This window comes from Leucoraja erinacea, chromosome 13 (genome assembly GCF_028641065.1).
Source record: "Leucoraja erinacea ecotype New England chromosome 13, Leri_hhj_1, whole genome shotgun sequence".
NCBI lineage: Eukaryota > Metazoa > Chordata > Chondrichthyes > Rajiformes > Rajidae > Leucoraja > Leucoraja erinaceus.
The window spans coordinates 4,990,366-5,009,610 of record NC_073389.1 but is presented as its reverse complement, the minus strand read 5'-3'; the positions used below and the strand labels follow the sequence as shown (position 1 = coordinate 5,009,610).

Here is a 19,245-nt window from a genome sequence, read left to right as displayed (position 1 = left end):
GGTCTTGCATCAGGAATTTCCAGGATTTTGTTATAGTTTTTCCCCCCCAAGTAGGTTTCAAGGATATCCACAAAACCGGTACCCAGTCTCCCTGGAAGCCATTTGCTGAGATGGAGCTCCAAACCGCGTGGTTGTTTCAGTACTCCAGCTCCAGGCAGCTGAGAATGATGGTCCAGAGAGGTGTCGATATTGGTCTGCCTCGGCTGCCAAAAAGTTTGTCAGATATTGTGGTGGCATGAAGCGTTGATCTCAGCTCTCCAGGGTGTTGAGATGGCCTTTCCTATAAGATATACAGGAGGTTTGCCTTGCACGTGCGAGGGATACGGCACAATCTAAAGAATGTTCAGTGCAGTGAGAATGCGGTGTGTCTGCGTTGAGATTGCTTAGGGTCCTGTATTATTGAATTAGTGAATTATAAGACTTAATTGTTAACAAATTTTGAATCTGGAGAGGTTAATGAGGTCAGGTGAGGTTGATCAAGTAAACTTTGAGATTTGATTTAATTTCTGCAGAAAAGAATGGGAAACTAGCTGAATCTAGTTTCTGAATAACCTACAGCTAAATAAGATAATGCTTGCATGGTCTGTGAACAAAGACTGCACACTGCCAGTAGGTGTTATGTTATATTACACAAAAGTTATGTTATGTTACACAATATGACTGAATTTGCTTCTACGAAAGATCTTTAAAAGGCACACATTACTTTTGTTGCTAATGCTGAGAAGACATGATGAGAATTTCACCAAGCCTTACTTCATTTAGATTGCGATGGGTTTCCAGGTTTAGCAAATTCTTCTCAACATCACAATGAGATACATTGATATCACAGCTTTTAAAAATAGCAATGTGAGTAATAATGAGTTAATGCAGAAACTTTTTAAAACAATTTATTTGAAAATTACAGGGAAAAAAATGACGTGCAATATATGGCGTAGTAGGCCATATGGTGAGGAAGGTTTTTGGCAAGCTGGCCTTCATTCGTCAGGATTTGAGAATACAAATGTTGTGTAACAGTTGTACAAGATGTTGTTAAGGTCACATTTGGAATACTGTGTCCAGATTTTCTCAGCCTGCTATTGGAAAGCGTGCAAAAAAGATTTACGAGGATGTTGCCAGGACTGAAAGGCCTGAGCTATAGGGAGATATGTGGCAGGCTAGGACTTTATTCCTTGCGAGCCCAGGAGGCTGAGGAGTAATCATGTAGAGGTGGATAAAATCATTATGGGAATAGTGTGAATGCGCAGAGTATTTCCCCCCAGGCTACAGGACTCCAGAACTGGAGGGCAGAGGTTTAAGATGCGAGGGGACAACATTCTTACTCAGACAGTGATGAGTTTGTGGAATAAGCTGCCAGAGAAGGTAGTTGAGGCAGGTACTATAACAACATTTAAAATACATTTGAGCAGTTCACAATGGGAAAAGGTTTAGAGAATATGGGCAAAACACAGGCAAATGAGACCAGCTTAAAATGGGGTATCTTCTTCAGCAGGGACAAGTTGGGCTAAAGGGCCTGTTTCCATGACTCTAAAAGACTTTCAAACTTAAGGCTGTATTAAGATACTTTGAGTAATTTACAATTATTAACTACATTGCAATTAAGAAAATTTACTTCAGGCAAAGAAAAAAACCATGGGTTAAAATAAAATCCTGAAGCAAACAGCCACGTTACTATGGGAGTTTAAAAAAATTAGTTGGAATCCATTGTTTAATAAAAGATTGAATTGCTCTGGGTTATAGACAAACTGTTCCAGAACAACTCTTATCACATACTTACATCTTTGCAAAAAGTATTAGCCATCAGCAAAATACATTTTATTTTTTTAATTTTATCTAAAATAAACTTGCCTTTGCAATATATTATATATAAAGCATCTGAATTGCTTAGTGCAAACTTTTGTTAGCACTATGCTTTGCATGGAGGAAATAAGTTTTGCAGTTTTACAAACCGCACATTCCAATAAACAATGTTTTTTAATATTCCAATAAACAATGTTTATGGAGCTGTGTTTTTCCATGCAGATCCCACTAGGTTGGACATGCCCATCTGAACACTAAAGTATTGAACTTGCAACCTAGTCTTTGCTGTGATTTGCAGAGATTAGTTTTACTTGGCATCATCGTCAGCACAGACATTGTGGGCCGATGGGCCTGTTCCAGTGCTGTACTGTTCAACGTTCTATAATTTCTCAACTGAAGGCTGACAATTCAACCATGGTGTGAAAATTTGCAACAATCTCGCATTAGATCTTTGAACTCATTCCATTAAGTTTAAAGTAAATACTTTAGTTGTTTAAAAATTCTGGAATGTTTCAAGTATGTTTATATTATACATTTTTTGAATTCATTGTTAAATTATCGATTTTTTTAATGTCTTTGAATGTTCAGATTCCAATTCTGTCAGAATCACTTATACTTTTTGATGTTTGTTGCCTGATTCAAATAGTGGAGAGGAGTGGTGTGTATGGCTCGGCAGTCTGCCAAAGTTCAGTTGTTTCAAGGGTACAACTTGGGCTGGCCCTAAACCCCACGCTCATGTGAATGCATTAACATGCAACACTCTGTCACTGTGTAAGCTTCATTTTCGAGGATTGCGACAGTCCAGAGTTGGAAATTGATGACTGGGGTAAATATGTGCTCACCACATCAATGAGTGATTTGCAGGGCAGATTAGTTTAACTTGGCATCATGTTAGGCATGAATGTTGTGGGATGAAGAGCTTGTTCCTCTGCTCCACTGTTCGATGTGCTATGATTTCCCATGTGTAGTTCCCCATTGGCAGCAGATGTTGATCCATTTCCTTTTGCAACGCTATGACTCTATAAGCCAGAGTGCAGCCCAAAGTGAACTTTGAGACATGCAGAAACTGATGACTTGCTCAATTTCTTCCAAGATTAGCTGGAAAACATTGGTTTGATTACAGAGGATGTGTCTTCTTACAATTAATCTTAATATTTTTCCTGAGGTTTAGGTTTATTATTACAATCCCTCCAAAAACCAGGGTACTGTCCAATTCACCACTACCCCATTGAGGACATTGGACTTCCTCTCTGGAACTGGTGCTGCAGAATGTTGAGATCTATATTCGGCACTCTGTATCATCGCCTTTTCACAATCTATTGTATTTGGATAGCATACAAAACAAAGCTTTTCACTGTACCACGGTAAACGTGACAATGATAAACTTAAACCTTATTGTCATGTGTCCCGAGGACAGTGAAAAGCTTTGTTTTGCATGCTCTTCAATTGTCAGATTACATTGTACATAAGTACAATCAAGCCAAACTCAAGTACAATAGGTGCTCAAGTATAAAAGTGTTAAGATGTCACCAATACAACAGGAGTATAAACACGAGGTTGTAGAGATAAAGAAATAAAAAGCTTACTTGAAAACTTAAGCTAATAATTTCCATTTCAGATGAACGGAAGGCAAGGCAACTAAACATGCATTCTCATGCAGAAGCACTCATGCCTCTTTGCAATGGCTTCAGATACTACTCTGGATATAAACAAGACAGTTTATGAATTACAACCGTGGCCACTTTTCAAAATTATTTCACTGGCGCTGAAGCACAGTTTGACTCACTGAGATTGTGAAAATATTATGTAAACTCAAGTTTCCAACCTCATGAGCAGACCTACAATCAGGAGCATAGGTGAAGCATCAGTGAAGAAATCGAATGGTATGTTAGCTTTCTTAGCAAAAGGATTTGAGTATAGGAGCAGGGAGGTTCTACTGCAGTTGTACAGGGTCTTGGTGAGACCACACCTGGAGTATTGCGTACAGTTTTGGTCTCCAAATCTGAGGAAGGACATTATTGCCATAGAGGGAGTGCAGAGAAGGTTCACCAGATTGATTCCTGGGATGTCAGGACTGTCTTATGAAGAAAGACTGGATAGACTTGGTTTATACTCTCTAGAATTTAGGAGATTGAGAGGGGATCTTATAGAAACTTACAAAATTCTTAAGGGGTTGGACAGGCTAGATGCAGGAAGATTGCTCCCGATGTTGGGGAAGTCCAGGACAAGGGGTCACAGCTTAAGGATAAGGGGGAAATCCATTAAAATCGAGATGAGAAGAACTTTTTTTCACACAGAGAGTGGTGAATCTGGAACTCTCTGCCGCAGAGGGTAGTCGAGGCCAGTTCATTGGCTATATTTAAGAGGGAGTTAGATGTGGCCCTTGTGGCTAAGGGGATCAGAGGGTATGGAGAGAAGGCAGGTACGGGATACCGAGTTGGATGATCAGCCATGATCATATTGAATGGCGGTGCAGGCTCGAAGGGCCGAATGGCCTACTCCTGCACCTAATTTCTATGTTTCTATGTTACAGGATATACGTACATCCATTAACCTGCTGTCTACATAGATACCTAAATATCACCTAAACAATAGTTTAAAGATGGGTCCCAAAATGAAACAACACCTATCCAAGTTCTCCAGAGATGTTGCCTGATCCACAGAGTTATTCCTGTACTTTGTGTCTTGTTTTGTAAACAAGCATTGGCAGTTTCTTGTATCAAAATATAATTGTTGCCTCCCTACACTTGGGAAATTCATGCCATTGAATAATGCTAAAGTAATCTGTTAGATGGAAGATATATTTATTCTGCTGATAATTCCTGCATCAATTGGGAGACAGAAAAGGTACAATAAGAAATGCTCTAGTCAGCAGCCAGAGATCTCCTTGTAAAATATGACATTGGCTGTTTTGGTATTGGTTTATTATTGCCACATGTTCAGAGATACAGTGAAAATTGTTGTTTTGCATGCTATCCAGACAGATTAGATCACACACCAGTACAACTGGTAGTGTTAAAAGAGAAAGGAAACCGAGTGCAGATTATAGTATTGCAGCTTCGGAAAAGTACAGTTAAAAATTGCAAGGCCGTAACAAAGTAGATTGGAAGATCAGGGTTCTTCCCAGAAATATGAGAGGTACATTCAAGAGTCTGATAACAGCAGGGAAGAAGTGCAGATGGACTCAATGGAAGGAGAGGCAGGTTTATATTGATAATATGCACAACTCTCTTGGGATCTTGGGCAGAACGTTTGCTAAACCAAGCTGTGATGTATCTGGATAGGATAGGGATCCAATCTGGTATAGTAATAGGTATCTAATAGGTATCCTATGGATAGGTATCTGTGATGTAGAGGAATGTGGAGGAGTCACTGTGATGGATGTTTATGTTAAAATGTATTTTGTGCGTCTTGTTGCTTTTTATTGGTAAGACTGTACGGCAAATCAAATTCCTCGTATGTTGCAAAGCATACTTTGCTAAGAAAGTATGATTATGATAGGATGCTTTCTATGGTGCTTCTGTAGAATTGGGTTAGAGTTATTGGAGACTCCTTAGTTTTCTAAGGAATTAGAAGAGTTGGTGGTCTTTCTTGGCCATATCATCAATGTGGTTGGACCAGGTCAAATTGTTGGCTCTCGACCATCTCCTCTTCAGCACCATTGATGTAGGTTGGGGCATGTATTCCATTCCAGTTCCTGAAGTCAATGACCAGCTCCTTTGTCTTGCTGACATTGAAAAACGGTTGTTGTCGTGACACCATGTTACTAAGCTCCCTTTCTCCTTCCTGTATTCCGTCTTGCCATTGTTGAGATCCAGCCCTCTACAATGGTGTCATCTTCAAGTTTCCATTCTGGCGGGGACGCTGCAGAATCTCCTTGTACACCTTAATTTAGAAATCCTTGGCATGCAATTAAGGGCAGGTTGGAAAAATATGGATTCACCAAAATGACAAAATGTTTTTAAGAGTTTTTTCTGGACAGGTGGTACTCAAGCTGCCTTGTATACCTACATTGGATACCATTGGAGAAAATGCTTAGGTGGAAAAATAAAATAATTGACACATTTTGCTTCCAGCACTCCTAATCCTCAATGACACACCGACTACCAATGTGCAGATTTTGTGATGAAGCCTTGTTGCCCAGTGACTTACCGCTGCTTACCTTGTGATTAGCTTTCTCTTTGCAGGCACCAGTGAGTCGTAAAGTGCAATGTAATTCATGCTGCAATCACCATTCATAAAATACTTATTTATCACAATCTGCAGTGAGTGGTTTGCCGGCCCACTCATCTGCCAGCGGCAGGGCATAGATTGGTTCCACTGGATTCTCGTATCAGTCATAGGACATGCTGAAGGGTGAGATAAGATCAAAAGAATTTCATGCAGGAACAAAATTGAGACTCATTGTTCTTTGTTGCAACTGCAAAATCATTTGTAAATACTGTTACTGGAACATGGAGTCTTCTTGTACGCCGGTTGCAAGGAGGGATTAGTAAAATGAATCAATTAAGATGATTTTATGGAAGTTTTCAAGCTTCTTGGATGTTAAATATCCTTCGCACATTTCAAGAAATGAACTACTTTTTACTTTGTAAACATTTTTTAAATTGACTAACAGGATGCTGCAAGTTATATTCATAGGTAGATATGGTGGTAAAGAAGGGTTTTGGTACATTGGCCTTCATCAGTCAGGGTATCGAGTATAGAAGTTGGGATGTTACATTACACATATACAAGATGGTGGTGACAATTTGGAGTATTGTGTTCAGTTTTGGTCGCCCTGCTATAGGAAGGATGTCATTAAGTTGGAAACGGTGCTGAGAATATTTACATGAACGTTGCCAGGACTTGAGCTACAGGGAGTGGTTGGGCAGGCTAGGACTTTATTCCTTGAAGCACAGGAGGCGGAGGGATGATCTTATAAAGTAGTCTAAGATCATGAGGAATTTGAAAACAATTTATGCAATTAATTTTTTTAAACATATCGTTGGGAAAGATAATCCATGATTACACTTGCAATTATGTCACCATTTTAATGTGTTATGTTCTCTGCTGTGCTAACAGACAATATGTTTAACTACATTTTGCTGCTCCCTGATTGCCACGACACAGGACCTTTGCAGAAACTAATGTGTGCACTCAATTTAAAAGAATATGTACCTTCTTCCAATGACAGAGAATATGTGTTGTGTTCTGTCTCTGTAACAGAAGCATCAAAAGTAAAAGTTATAATTAAATATTCTGTCAAAATAAACATTTTTTTAAAAAGGACTGAGTACGATCACTAGTATTTTCTAATTATGTTGGGGTTTTGTCAAACCCAGAGCCTTTAAATAGCATATACCATTCAGTTGTGAAAACATAGTTCAATGCTCATCTTTAAAAAGTTACAACTGATTTCTCATTTTCATAGAAACAAATTAAAATTTAGTGTGTAGTTGTTTTAATCATTTCATTGTTAGTATTCTGATCTACTTCATTAAATGCCCACCGAGTAACTCTTTGCAAAAGTATGTTTGCAGTATCTGGCAAATTTAATAAATCGACCTTCTGACAACTTCTTCACCTGGGAAAAAGAACTAAATGAGAATGGTACATGACATTGATTAGCACAAACTTCCATGTTCAATCTTTGCACTTGGCCGATTACAAATGTAGATACAGTGATTGTTCCCACATGCCCAAGTATATTTATGATAAATAACACATCATTTCTCTAATTTGATATAATAGGAAAAAATTCATACCATAAATGTCAATGGAATTGACATCTATAAGTAAGTTTCCCAGGAACACTGCAGCAGTATTAGAGTCAATTGTTTTCCTCAATACCTTAATCACATCATCTGCAAGTAGGGACTGCCGGTGTTCTAGAAGTCTGGTTTTACCCACATTGAATGCAATCATAAAGTAAGCTATCACACTTCCTTCACTGTGAAAAAGAAAGACTGTCAATTTCATTGGAAAAGGCACATTACAAAAATCTATTATTCTCAAAGTTCGTTCAAAGTAAGGTTTGTTTACTGGTGGGAAACTACTGTTGCACCTGCACAAATTGAGTATAAAAGATTGGCATGTGTTTACTACAATGTGCCTTATAATAGAATCAGAGTTATACAGGATGGAAACAGGCCCTTCAACCCATCTTGTTCATGCCGACCATGTTGGCATACTCGTCTGGCCCTCTCTCCCCTCTCACTTTCAGCCTATGTCCTCTAGTTTTAGAACCCTCCACCCTGGAGAAAAGACTGTGAGCATACACTTTATCCATGCCCTTCATGATCATGTAGAAGTACGTTTCGGGACAGGAATCAGAGATTTCACAATACAAAGCAATTCCAAAAGGATGATTGGCCATCTGTCCTCGTTGATTTTTATTTAAAATGGCCTTCCTTGGCTTGGTAATGAGTGAATCTCCACAATATTTTAAAATGCTCCTGTCTGCTTGTTGTCCTGCACTAAGTCTCATGTAGTCATCTTCGCTTTCCTCACGGACCTGTTGATCCTGCACTACATCAGACTTTGTGAAAAAGGCATTTTCCTCTAATTGCTATGACTGATCATGAGCTGAAGTATCAGGCACCCATGATATTCCTCTCCTGGTGTTTGATTCTAGTGAAGTCAACAGAAATGAATATTAGAAATAGTACAATGCGGCCCAATAAAGTGTACATCTCATATAGGTATGTTGACGGGAAAGGTTTAAAGTGATATGGGCCAAATGTAGTCAAATGGATCTAGATTAGATGGTGCATCTTGGTCAGCATGAACGAGTTGGGCCAAATAGGCTGTTTCCTTGCTGTATGGCTAGCGCAAAGCCCAAAGGTAAATTCATGCCCCATTTCCTATTTCTATTTTTATGTTTCTGAGCATTAACTATTAATAATTTCATATTAATAATTGACAAAATCCCTTCTCTACACTCTCCACCAACATTCCCCTGCTCAACCCCCCTGGTTTATTACATCTCTTTCCTCTGCCATTGGTCAAATTCTCAGTTACCCCTTCTCATTTTTGTTTCTGTATGGTTTGCAGTTCACTTTCCTCAATCATTGGAGAAAAGCCTTTGTACTTTTTTCTAACAAAACTATCTGCACACTCTTCTTATTGCCTGCTGGACTTTGGGAGATCTACCAAAGTTTGTTTTCCTTCTTGGATTTCTATCATTTTTTGGTGAAAAAAAATCTTTTGTTTGCCAAAACTGAAAGAATAAAATTATTATTAATCTGGAAGGAGTGGAAGTGGAATAATGTGGAAATAATGTGTGAATGGGGGATCGATGGTTGGCATGGACATGATGGGCTGAAGGGCCTGTTTCTATGATATATATTTCAATCAATCAGTCAAATCAATTGCTGCTCTTTAGTTCAGTGTATTAGAGAACAAAATTTGCAGAAGGTTTCTGTCATCTATTCAAAATGTTTTAACAAATTAACATTTAAACTCTAATAATCTTCCATTGTGATGGTAAAATCATATTAAGAGATCAATTCCTACCTAAAGGCGACAACGTTGACACTGATAACGTTTTGTGTCAATTGTGATCTTCCAAATATCTCAGTCAACTGCCAAACACATAAAATAAAATATAGTTGCAAAGTGAATACTTTTCATCATGCTTTGTGACAGTTATTTCTGAGTAACTATTTTATGACCAAACTAAATAAATCGCCATTGTTTCACGCTGATGAGAATCACATTAACTGATATTTTTAATGATTATTCAATGTGAGCATGTAATTGGAAGGTTCTGAAAGCCCTGGATCAACAATGTGCAATTAACAAAGACGTTTGATCTTGGTGAAATTGCACACAAAATTATTGCTGCCTTCTCATTGCCTGAATTTCAATAATTAGTCAGCACTAACACTCACTGTTTGAAAACCAAACACCTGCATATTCTGAAAATTTGAAATGAATACAGAAAAGTGTTGGGAATTTTCAGCACTTCAGGCAGCACCTGTGAGGAGAAACAGTTAACATTTCAAGTCACAGATGCTGTCCGACTGGCTTTTTATTTCCAACCACATTAATTATTGCCATTGTGCATCACTATGAGTTGAATGCTGCTCCTTTCCTACAAATAAACACTCGGCAGTGTGCAGAATATGGTTTTGATTCATTGCCCACCTTGTTTAACAAGAGACAAAGTGCTGGAGGAACTCTGTATGATATTGACCAGGCAGCATCTGTGGAGGGAATGGACAGATGACGTTTCAGATAGGGACCCTTCTTCAGACCCAAAATTTCATTTGTCCATTCCCTGCTGCCTGACCCACTGAGTTCCTCCAGCATTTTGCTTTTTGCTCACGATTCCAACATCTGCAGCTCTCGTTTCTCACTGTTTGACCTGAGCCTGCACTTATACAGGGAGATGCAGCTGGAATTGGTGCCTCGCAGATTACCTGTGGACAGACCAGATCAAATGGCTAGATTTTCAGATGATGCACTGTATTCAGCAAATGAGTGTACAGATCAGAATAGCTCTTCACCCACACGAGATCAGATTCAGATTCAGATTCAACTATAATTGTCATTGTCAGTGTACAGTACAGAGACAACGAAATACAGTTAGCATCTCCCTGGAAGAGCGACATAGAATATGATTTCAATAAATAAATCTATTTACATGCATACAGTCATATTGTTTTTCCTGTGGGAGGAGTCGGGGGGGGGGGGGGGGGGGGGGGGTGGGTGATTGGCAGCCACCGAGGTACAGTGTTGAGTAGTGTGACAGCCGCAGGGAAGAAGCTGTTCCTGGACCTGCTGGTCCGGCAACGGAGAGACCTGTAGCGCCTCCCGGATGGTAGGAGGGTAAACAGTTCATGGTTGGGGTGAGAGCAGTCCTTGGCGATGCTGAGCGCCCTCCGCAGACGCTTGCTTTGGACAGACTCAATGGAGGGGAGCGATGAACTGGTGATGCGTTGGGCAATTTTCACCACCCTCTGCAGTGCTTTCCGGTCAGAGACAGAGCAGTTGCCATACCATAATGTGATGCAGTTGGTAAGGATGCTCTCGATGGTGCAGCGGTAGAAGTTCACCAGGATCTGAAGAGACAGATGGACCTTCTTCAGTCTCCTCAGGAAGAAGAGACGCTGGTGAGCCTTCATGATTAGTGTTGAGGTATTGTGGGTCCAAGAGAGGTCATTGGAGATGTTGACTCCCAGGAACCTGAAGCTGGAAACACGTTCCACCTCCGTCCCGTTGATGTGGATGGGGGTGTGCGTGCCGCCCCTAGACTTCCTGAAGTCTACAATGAGCTCCTTGGTCTTCTTGGAGTTAAGGCCCAGGTTGTTGTCAGTGCACCATGCTGCTAGGAGCTGGACCTCCGCCCTATAGGCCGACTCATCGTTGTTGCTGATGAGGCCAATCACCGTTGTATCATCTGCATACTTGATGATGGTGTTAGTACCATGTACAGGTGTGCAGTCGTAGGTGAGAGATAAGTAAATTCCTCAGACATAAAGCACAGAGGAAGAAAAAACCTGTAGATGTCCCTGCATGGAGCTCAGTCCCAGGTTTGTGAATTAATTGCTGCAAAAGTCTCAATGCCAACAACTACATTCCTTAGGAAATTCAAAACATCCACAAATACATTAAAGACATTTGGACGGAGATATGGACATGATGGTTTAGAAGGATATGGACCAAGGATCTTATAGAAACATATAAAATTATAAAAGGACTTGACAAGCTAGATGCAGGAAAAATGTTCCCAATATTGGGCGAGTCCAGAACCAAGGGCCATAGTCTTAGAATAAAGGGGAGGCCATTTAAGACTGAAGTGAGAAAAACTTTTTCACCCACAGAGTTGTGAATTTGTGGAATGTCTTGCCTCAGAGGGCAGTGGGGGCCAAATCACTGGATGGATTTAAGAGAGAGTTAGATAGAGCTCTAGGGGCTAGTGGAATCAAGGGATATGGTGAGAAGGCAGGTACGGGTTGTTGATTGGAGACGATCAGCCATGTTCACAATAAATGGCGGTGCTGGCTCAAAGGCCCGAATGGCCTCCTCCTGCACCTATTTTCTATGTTTCGATGTTTCTAAATGTAGGCAAATGGGACTAACCCAATCGACCAACTTGGTCGGTATGAACAAGGCAGGCCAAGGGGATTGTTTCTCAGCTTATAACTTTAACTCTATCCCACCCAGGATGTGAGTGTTATTCTGCAATACCCAGTTTACCTCATCCACATGACTCATTTAACAATAATCAGTCAGGTTTATGTGGCTCACCACCGCATCGTCATTCATGACAACAACTTCAAAACCACATTTTTCACACTGCCAAATATTTAACCATGAAAAGTTCACCATTCAAACCAAAAGCACAGCATTCAATACCACCATTACCCCAGTGAGGTACATGACTGATCCCCACAACGATAACCCACTGAAGACATTATATTATACACTCCCTGTAGGAGAAGTTGATGTTCACATTTAGAGTGGACACAGGCACTTCATGGCCACCAGCTGAGTTGAGAACATTGACAATGATGGTACACTTACACCAACCCTTCTTATGACAACAGGACTAATAAACATTTGTATTGCATGGCCGGAATATGAAATAATGGCATTGAATTTTTTAAAGAGGTGCCACTACACTGTACTGGCACACACCTTCACAAGGAAAAGCACTGACATTATCCAACCTAGACAGAGAGATTTGAACACTAGCTGTGTTGGCTATAAATCAATGCTGGCTTAAACTTGGTTTTATCCTCAAAACCTGCCGATCAAAATAGCAGACACGTTGAGTACAAGTTGGCTGGATCCTAACTACATCATTCAAGGATCATCACCCTTAATCAAGGACATCACCCTTAATCACTCAAGGAGACTTTTCAAATTAAACTAGATTTTGTTTTGGTGCAAATGCACGCGTTTATATCCTCTAAAATTATTAAATATTACTAAATAATTGATCAACTAAAAATTAACTATTGTACACCGATAAAACTAGTAAATAGTTCAGTTTACCCTCAAGCCATTTTCATTCATATTACTCACAAGTGGTTGATCGGTAAAAAAGCTCTGTTTTGGTGGTTAACCCATTTTCAGATGAATTAAAAAGACTGCAGTAGGACACTACCCTAAATACATCAAAGAATAACTTTTATTATAACAGGGACAAAATGTTACCATTTTATTATGCTGACTGATAAAAGATTTTACATGCATGATGAGGTAAGTTGTTTAGGTGCAAACTTTAATCCATAACTTCACGTTAGATATCAGAGAGAAAATATCATGTGCAATTTGTGCCCAGATTAATCTGCGGCCAAAATTCTTTATTCTATTAACTTTTAGTACTTCGAAATGTTAATCTGATTTGTGACCTTAACACTACATGTTCCTCTTTAAAATAGACTGCACCTATAAATTAAAAAAAACTATACAAACCTTTCATGATAGAATGTTACTTACTGGTTCCTCAACCTGCTTGGCTAAGTGTAAGAACTCATTGGATTTGCTGTCTGTTAACGTAGAACTGAAGAGGACATTTAGCAGACGTATGGAACCACTGAAGTAAACTCTACTACTTGGAGTCTCATCTGTTGGATTTGACAGAATGCACAAAGTCAGTTAACCATTGCAGAATGTAGAAGTTGCATATGTGTAAAGATGATTAATTATTGATGGTAGATGCTGGAACTACAATCACAGTAAGTGACCAACTTAATGTTAAAAGAAAAAACTAAATCATCAAGTACTGGCGTCTCAGGCAGCATCTCTGAAGGACACAGATAGGTGACAATTAGGGGACCAATATTATTATAAATACTTAAACATTGCTCCACAAAAAGGACCAAACGTGACAAATCATTCCAAATTCAATCAGAATCTAATTCTGGGGGGATCTAGGCCAAACACAGGCACATGGGATCAACCTAGATGAAGTATCTTGTCAGCAAGGACAAGTTGGGCCTAAGGCTTGTTTCCGTGCTGTATGACTCTATGTTCTCTTAAATTAAGGCTACTTCTAAAAAATCAAAACCAAAAAAAAACGTGACAGGATTCTAGCTTTGGAAATCAATCACATATTTATATACCATATCCAGCAACCACTCTTAAATAATAAAACAAGTTACAGTTTGGGTAAATGTAAAGCCATGGAAAAGATTATGATGCTAACATATCATTAAACCATATCATTATACCATATAAGAAGCTTAAAATAACCTGTAGATCAAACCAATGGCAAACATCACAGTAGTGATACAAGAGATTGCAGATGCTGGAATCTGTAGCAAAAAAAAAAAGGGCAGCTGCTGAAACTTAGCAGGTCAGGCAGTCACTGTGGAGAGAATGGACTGATGACGTGTTGGGTTGACACTCTTCATCTAGACTCTTGATGGTACAAGGGGGGCAAGAGATAGTCGAGTTATGAGGAGATAGTTTCACTGGGGCAGGTGCAGGTGACTAGGGCATTCCTGCTTGTGGATCTAGGATAGTTGACAGGCACAAGCAGTGTGGGGTTGGAGAACTATCAGGTTAAAGGCTGCGGAGAAAAGATCTCCGGAAGTGATGAAATCTGTGAGCATCTGGGAGACAGTGACCTGATTTTCATTGGTGGGGTCATGGTCGAGGGGGAGAGTTGCTGTCTGGTCTCAGCAAGTAGCAGTCGGTCTGACAAACCACAATGGCAAAACTCATAGGTGTGTCATATGTGTGATCAGCAGAAATGGAATAGCAGTGGGAACCTACACAGTGCCTTGGTCCTTGTATAGGTGAGCAGCAGGACTTCTCAGGGTGGCTTCAGTCAAGGGGTGAGTGAGCAGAGGGACCCCTTGATTTTTGTTTACAAAGGGAAGGACAAGATAGAGTCAGTCTGAGAAGATAGATACATTGGGACAATGTTTCAGTCTAGAGAAAGGCTTCCGACCCAAAGCATTGACTGTCCATTCCCTCCACAGATGCTCTGACCCACTGCGTTACTCCAGATGCTCTCCTTGTTGTCAGAAACAGATATGATGTGTGGTACATTGACAGATACTTCCATGAATGGGTTTATGTGAATGGAACCATTTGACCAAGGTCCAATCTATTCTGGAGATTTCTTCAACACAGTTTAATATTGGTTAAAACATTTATTCACCTATTGACTACATAAAGGATGATGAATTAAATGTCAGTGGCAACTTGAGAACATTTGTTTTACTTACAGAGAAAGTACCACAGAATGGCTGCAACTCCTCCCGAAGTGACCAACATTGTAAGCACTATCACAACAACCTTTGATAGACAGCATCTCTTCACATATGCTTCATCTAGACCAGTTGCTGGCCGTGTGTAAAGCTTCGCAGTGTGTGTTGGGACATCTGTATTCAAAGCTCCATGGCATAATGTCGGGCATGTCGAGGGAAAATTCTGTATCGTTGTATAGTCCGGTGTGGTTAGAAATGCAGGATTTGTCTAAAAACGATTGTACAAATTATATCATTCTGACGGCACAGCAATTAAGTCCTTAGATAATCAATATAATCTCGTTATTCAGATATTAGAGGAAGTATACATTTACTATTTTCTAAAATTTGCATTTACTGCGAGCATATATAATATAGTTAAATGGTTAAAAGTCATATAAAAATCAAAGGTTAATGTATTTTGTATTATGCATGTCCTGAAATGGAACAAAGAAAACTGCAGAGAGTAGTCGACACTTCCCGTTCATCACAGGTACCCATCCACCCACCGAAGGGATGCAGGGTAGGATTCCCCTCCTAAAGGGAAGCCAATATCATCAGAGACCAATGCGTCCCTGGTCACGTTCTCATCTCACTGTTACAATTGGGAAGGTGATACAGAGGGAGGAGAGGGAGAGAGGGGGGGGGGGGAGGGGGGGAGAGGGGGGGGGGAGGGAGAGAGGGGGGGGGAGGGAGGGGGGAGAGGAGAGGAGAAGGGGGAGGAGGGGGGGCGAGAGAGGAGGGGGGGGGGGGGGGAGGAGGGGGGGGGGGGGGGGAGAGGGGGGGGGGGGGGGGGAGAGGGGGGGGGGGGGGGGGGGGGGGGGGGGGGGGAGGGGGGGGGGGGGGGGGGGGGGGGAGGGGGGGGGGGGGGGGGGGGGGGGGGAGGAGGAGGGGGGGGGAAGGGGGGGGGGGAGGGGGGGGGGGGAGGGGAGGGGGGGGGGGGGGGGGGGGGGGGGAGGGGGGGGGGGGGGGGGGGGGGGGGGAGGGGGGGAGGGGGGGGGTGGGGGGGGGGGGGGGGGGGGGGGGGGGGGGGGGGGGGGGGGGGGGGGAGGGGGGGGGGGGGGGGGGGGGAGGGGGGGGGGAGGGGGGGGGGAGGAGGGGGGGGGGGGAGGGGGGGGAGAGAAGAGGAGGGAGAGCGGAGGGAGAGAGAAAAGGAGGGGGGGGGGAGAGGGGAGGCGGAGGGGGGAGAGGGGGGGGGGGAGAGGGGAGGAGGGGGGGGAGAGGAGGAGGGGGGGAGAGGGAGGGGGGGGGGAGAGGGGGGGGAGGAGGGGGGGAGAGGAGGAGGGGGGGGAGGAGGAGGAGGGGGGGGAGAGGAGGAGGGGGGGGAGGAGGGGGGGAGGAGGGGGAGAGGGGGGAGGAGGGGGGGGAGGGGAGGGGGGGGGGAGGGGGGGGGGGAGGGGGGGGGGGGGGGGGGGGGGGGGGGGGGGGGGGGGGGGGGGGGGGGGGGGGGGGGGGGGGGGGGGGGGGGGGAGGGGGGGGAGAGGGGGGGGGGGGGGGGAGGGGAGGGGGGGGGAGAGGAGGGGGGGGGGGGGGGGGGGGGGGGAGAAGGGGGGGGGGGGGGGGGGAGGAGGGGGGGGGGGGGGGAGGGGAGGGGAGGGGAGGAGAGAGGAGGAGGGGGGGGGAGGGGAGGAGGGGGGGGGGAGGGAGGGGGGGGGGGGGAGGGAGGGGGGGGAGGAGGGGGGGGGGGAGGAGGGGGGGGGAGGGAGGGGAGGGGGGGAGAGGGGGGGGGGGGGGGGGGGGGAGGGGGGGGGGGGGAGGAGGGGGGGGGGGGGGGGGGGGGGGGGGGGGGGGGGGGGGGGGGGGGGGGGGGGGGGAGGGGGGGGGGGGGGGGGGGAGGGGAGGGGGGGAGGGGGGGGGGGGGGGAGGGAGGGGGGGGGAGGGGAGGGGGGGGGGAGGAGGGGGGGGGGAGGAGGGGGGGGAGAAGGAGGAGGGGGGGGAGGGGGGGGGGGGGGGGGGGGGGGGGGGGAGGAGGAGAGGGGAGGGGGAAAAAAAGGGGGGAGGGGGGGGGGGAGGGGGGGGGGGAGAGGAGGGGGTGGGGGGGGGGGGGGGAGGGGGGGGGGGGGAGAGGAGGGGGGGGGGAGGAGGGGGGGGGAGGGGGGGAGGGGGGGGGGGAGGGGGGAGGGGGAAGGGGGGGGAGGAGGAGGGGGGGGGAGGGGGGGGGGGGGGGGGGAGGGAGGGGGAGAGGGGGAGGGGGAGGGGGGGGGGAGAGGAGGGGGGGGGAGGGGGGGGAGAGGGGGGGGAGGGAGGAGGGGGGGGGGGAGAGGAGGGGGGGGGGGGGGGGGGGGGGGGGGGGGAGGGGAGGGGGGGGGGGGGGGGGGGGGGGGGGGGAGGAGGGGGGGGGGGGAGGGGGAGAGGGAGGGGGGGGAGGGGGGGAGGGGGGGGGGAGGGGGGGGGGGGGGGGGAGAGGAGGGAGGAGGGGGGGGAGAGGGAGGGGGGGAGGGAGGGGGGGAGAGGAGGGGGGGGGAGGAGAGGGGGGAGAGGAGGGGGGGGGGGGAGGAGGGGGGAGAGGGGGGGGAGAGGAGGGGGGGGGGAGGGGGAGGAGGGGGGGGGAGGAGGGGGGAGAGGAGGGGGGGGAGGAGGGGGGAGAGGAGGGGAGAGGGGAGGAGAGGGAAGGGGAGGAGGGGGGAGAGGAGGGGAAGTGAGAGAGGAGAGGGGGGGAGAGGGGGGGAGGAGAGCGGGAGAGAGGAGGGAGAGGAGGGGGGAGAGAGGGGGGAGAGAGGAGGGGGGAGAGAGAGGGGGGGGGAGAGGAGGGGGGAGAGAGGAGGGGGGGAGAGAGGAGGGGAGGGGGAGGAGGGGAGAGAGAGGAGGGGGAGAGAGAGGAGGAGGAGGAGAGAGGAGGGGGGAGAGAGGAGGGGGGGAGAGGGAGGGGGAGAGAGGAGGGGGAGAGAGGAGGGGGGAGAGAGAGGAGGGGGAGAGAGGAGGGGGAGTGGGATAGAGAGAGAGGGGGGGAGAGAGAGGGAGGAGAGAGAGAGGGGGGAGAGAGGAGGGGGGAGAGAGGAGGGGGGAGAGGGGGGAGAGAGGGGGGGAGAGGGGGGGAGGGGGCAGAGTAGGGGGGGGCCAGATTCGGGGGGAGGAGGGGGGGTTGCAGCGGGCAGCAGGGATCAGGCGTCAACCAAAGGAGGAGGGAGGGGTGGTGGGTGGTGACAGAGACGGCACAGATTCATTGTGACTTCATCAGCGAAATGCAGCTGTTTCCCACCCAAAGTTTTTTAAGATTTTTGAACATTTTTATTAATAACTCGAGAAATAAAGCATGAAATTTTCAGATAAGGCACTTTGGACTCCAGGGGGAAATTTTCAACCGGAATATGTAAAAATGTTACCGCTAGCACGTCGTTTTTTCCGAGAAAATGTGATTATACACAAACAAACACACACACGAACAAATACACACACAAACAAACACACGCACACATCCCAGATCAGACTTAATAGTTACTAGATCAAGTGGGATCCATTGGGTCCCGTCACCTCAATGCACGGTTGCGGGGTGAGGGTGTGGCCTGTGGCGTCACACACACACACACTAACCACCCTCCTTGATATTATATTAATGTTATTCATTCACTCCTTTTACCCTCCCCGCCCTATCAACTCGTGCATAGCCCCCAACTCACAGGCGCATCTAGAGAGGGAGGGGGATAGAGAGAGAAGGGAAGGCAGACACAGAGAGAGGGGCAGATACGCAGAGAGGGGCAGAGACGCAGAGAGAGGGGCAGAGACGCAGAGAGAGGGGCAGAGACGCAGAGAGAGGGGCAGAGACGCAGAGAGAGGGGCAGAGACGCAGAGAGAGGGGCAGAGACGCAGAGAGAGGGGCAGAGACGCAGAGAGAGGGGCAGAGACGCAGAGAGAGGGGCAGAGACGCAGAGAAAGGGGCAGAGACGCAGAGAGAGAGGGGCAGAGACGCAGAGAGAGGGGCAGGGACACAGAGAGAGGGGGAGAGACGCAGAGAGAGGGGCAGAGACGCAGAGAGAGGGGCAGAGACGCAGAGAGAGGGGCAGAGACGCAGAGAGAGGGGCAGAGATGCAGAGAGAGGGGCAGAGACGTAGAGAGAGGGGCAGAGACACAATGGGGCAGAGAGTGAGAGGGGGGCAGAGGAGAAGGGAGGAGAGGAAGAGGGGGGGGAGAGGAGGAGGGGGAGAGGGGTATGGGGAGCGGGTAGCGGGGGTGCGCGTCAACCAAAGGTCTGCGTGATCAGCGGCTTCAATCCAGAATCTGGGGGGGAGGGGTCATCACAGGGGAGGGCTAGTTCCCG

General features: G+C 46.3%; 1 protein-coding gene across 1 annotated transcript in view; it reads right to left on the bottom strand.

The window, feature by feature from the left end:
- Positions 1-19,245, bottom strand: part of LOC129702563 (suppressor of tumorigenicity 14 protein-like) — an 85,813-nt gene that overhangs the window by 56,608 nt on the left and 9,960 nt on the right. Inside the window, exons 2-7 of the mRNA XM_055644340.1 lie at positions 14,970-15,219; positions 13,231-13,358; positions 9,295-9,362; positions 7,545-7,729; positions 6,958-6,996; positions 5,960-6,146 (exon numbers count right to left, since the gene is read on the bottom strand). Of these exons, the coding sequence (XP_055500315.1) occupies positions 5,960-6,146; positions 6,958-6,996; positions 7,545-7,729; positions 9,295-9,362; positions 13,231-13,358; positions 14,970-15,219 (857 nt within the window). The remainder of the gene's footprint in view (positions 1-5,959; positions 6,147-6,957; positions 6,997-7,544; positions 7,730-9,294; positions 9,363-13,230; positions 13,359-14,969; positions 15,220-19,245) is intronic.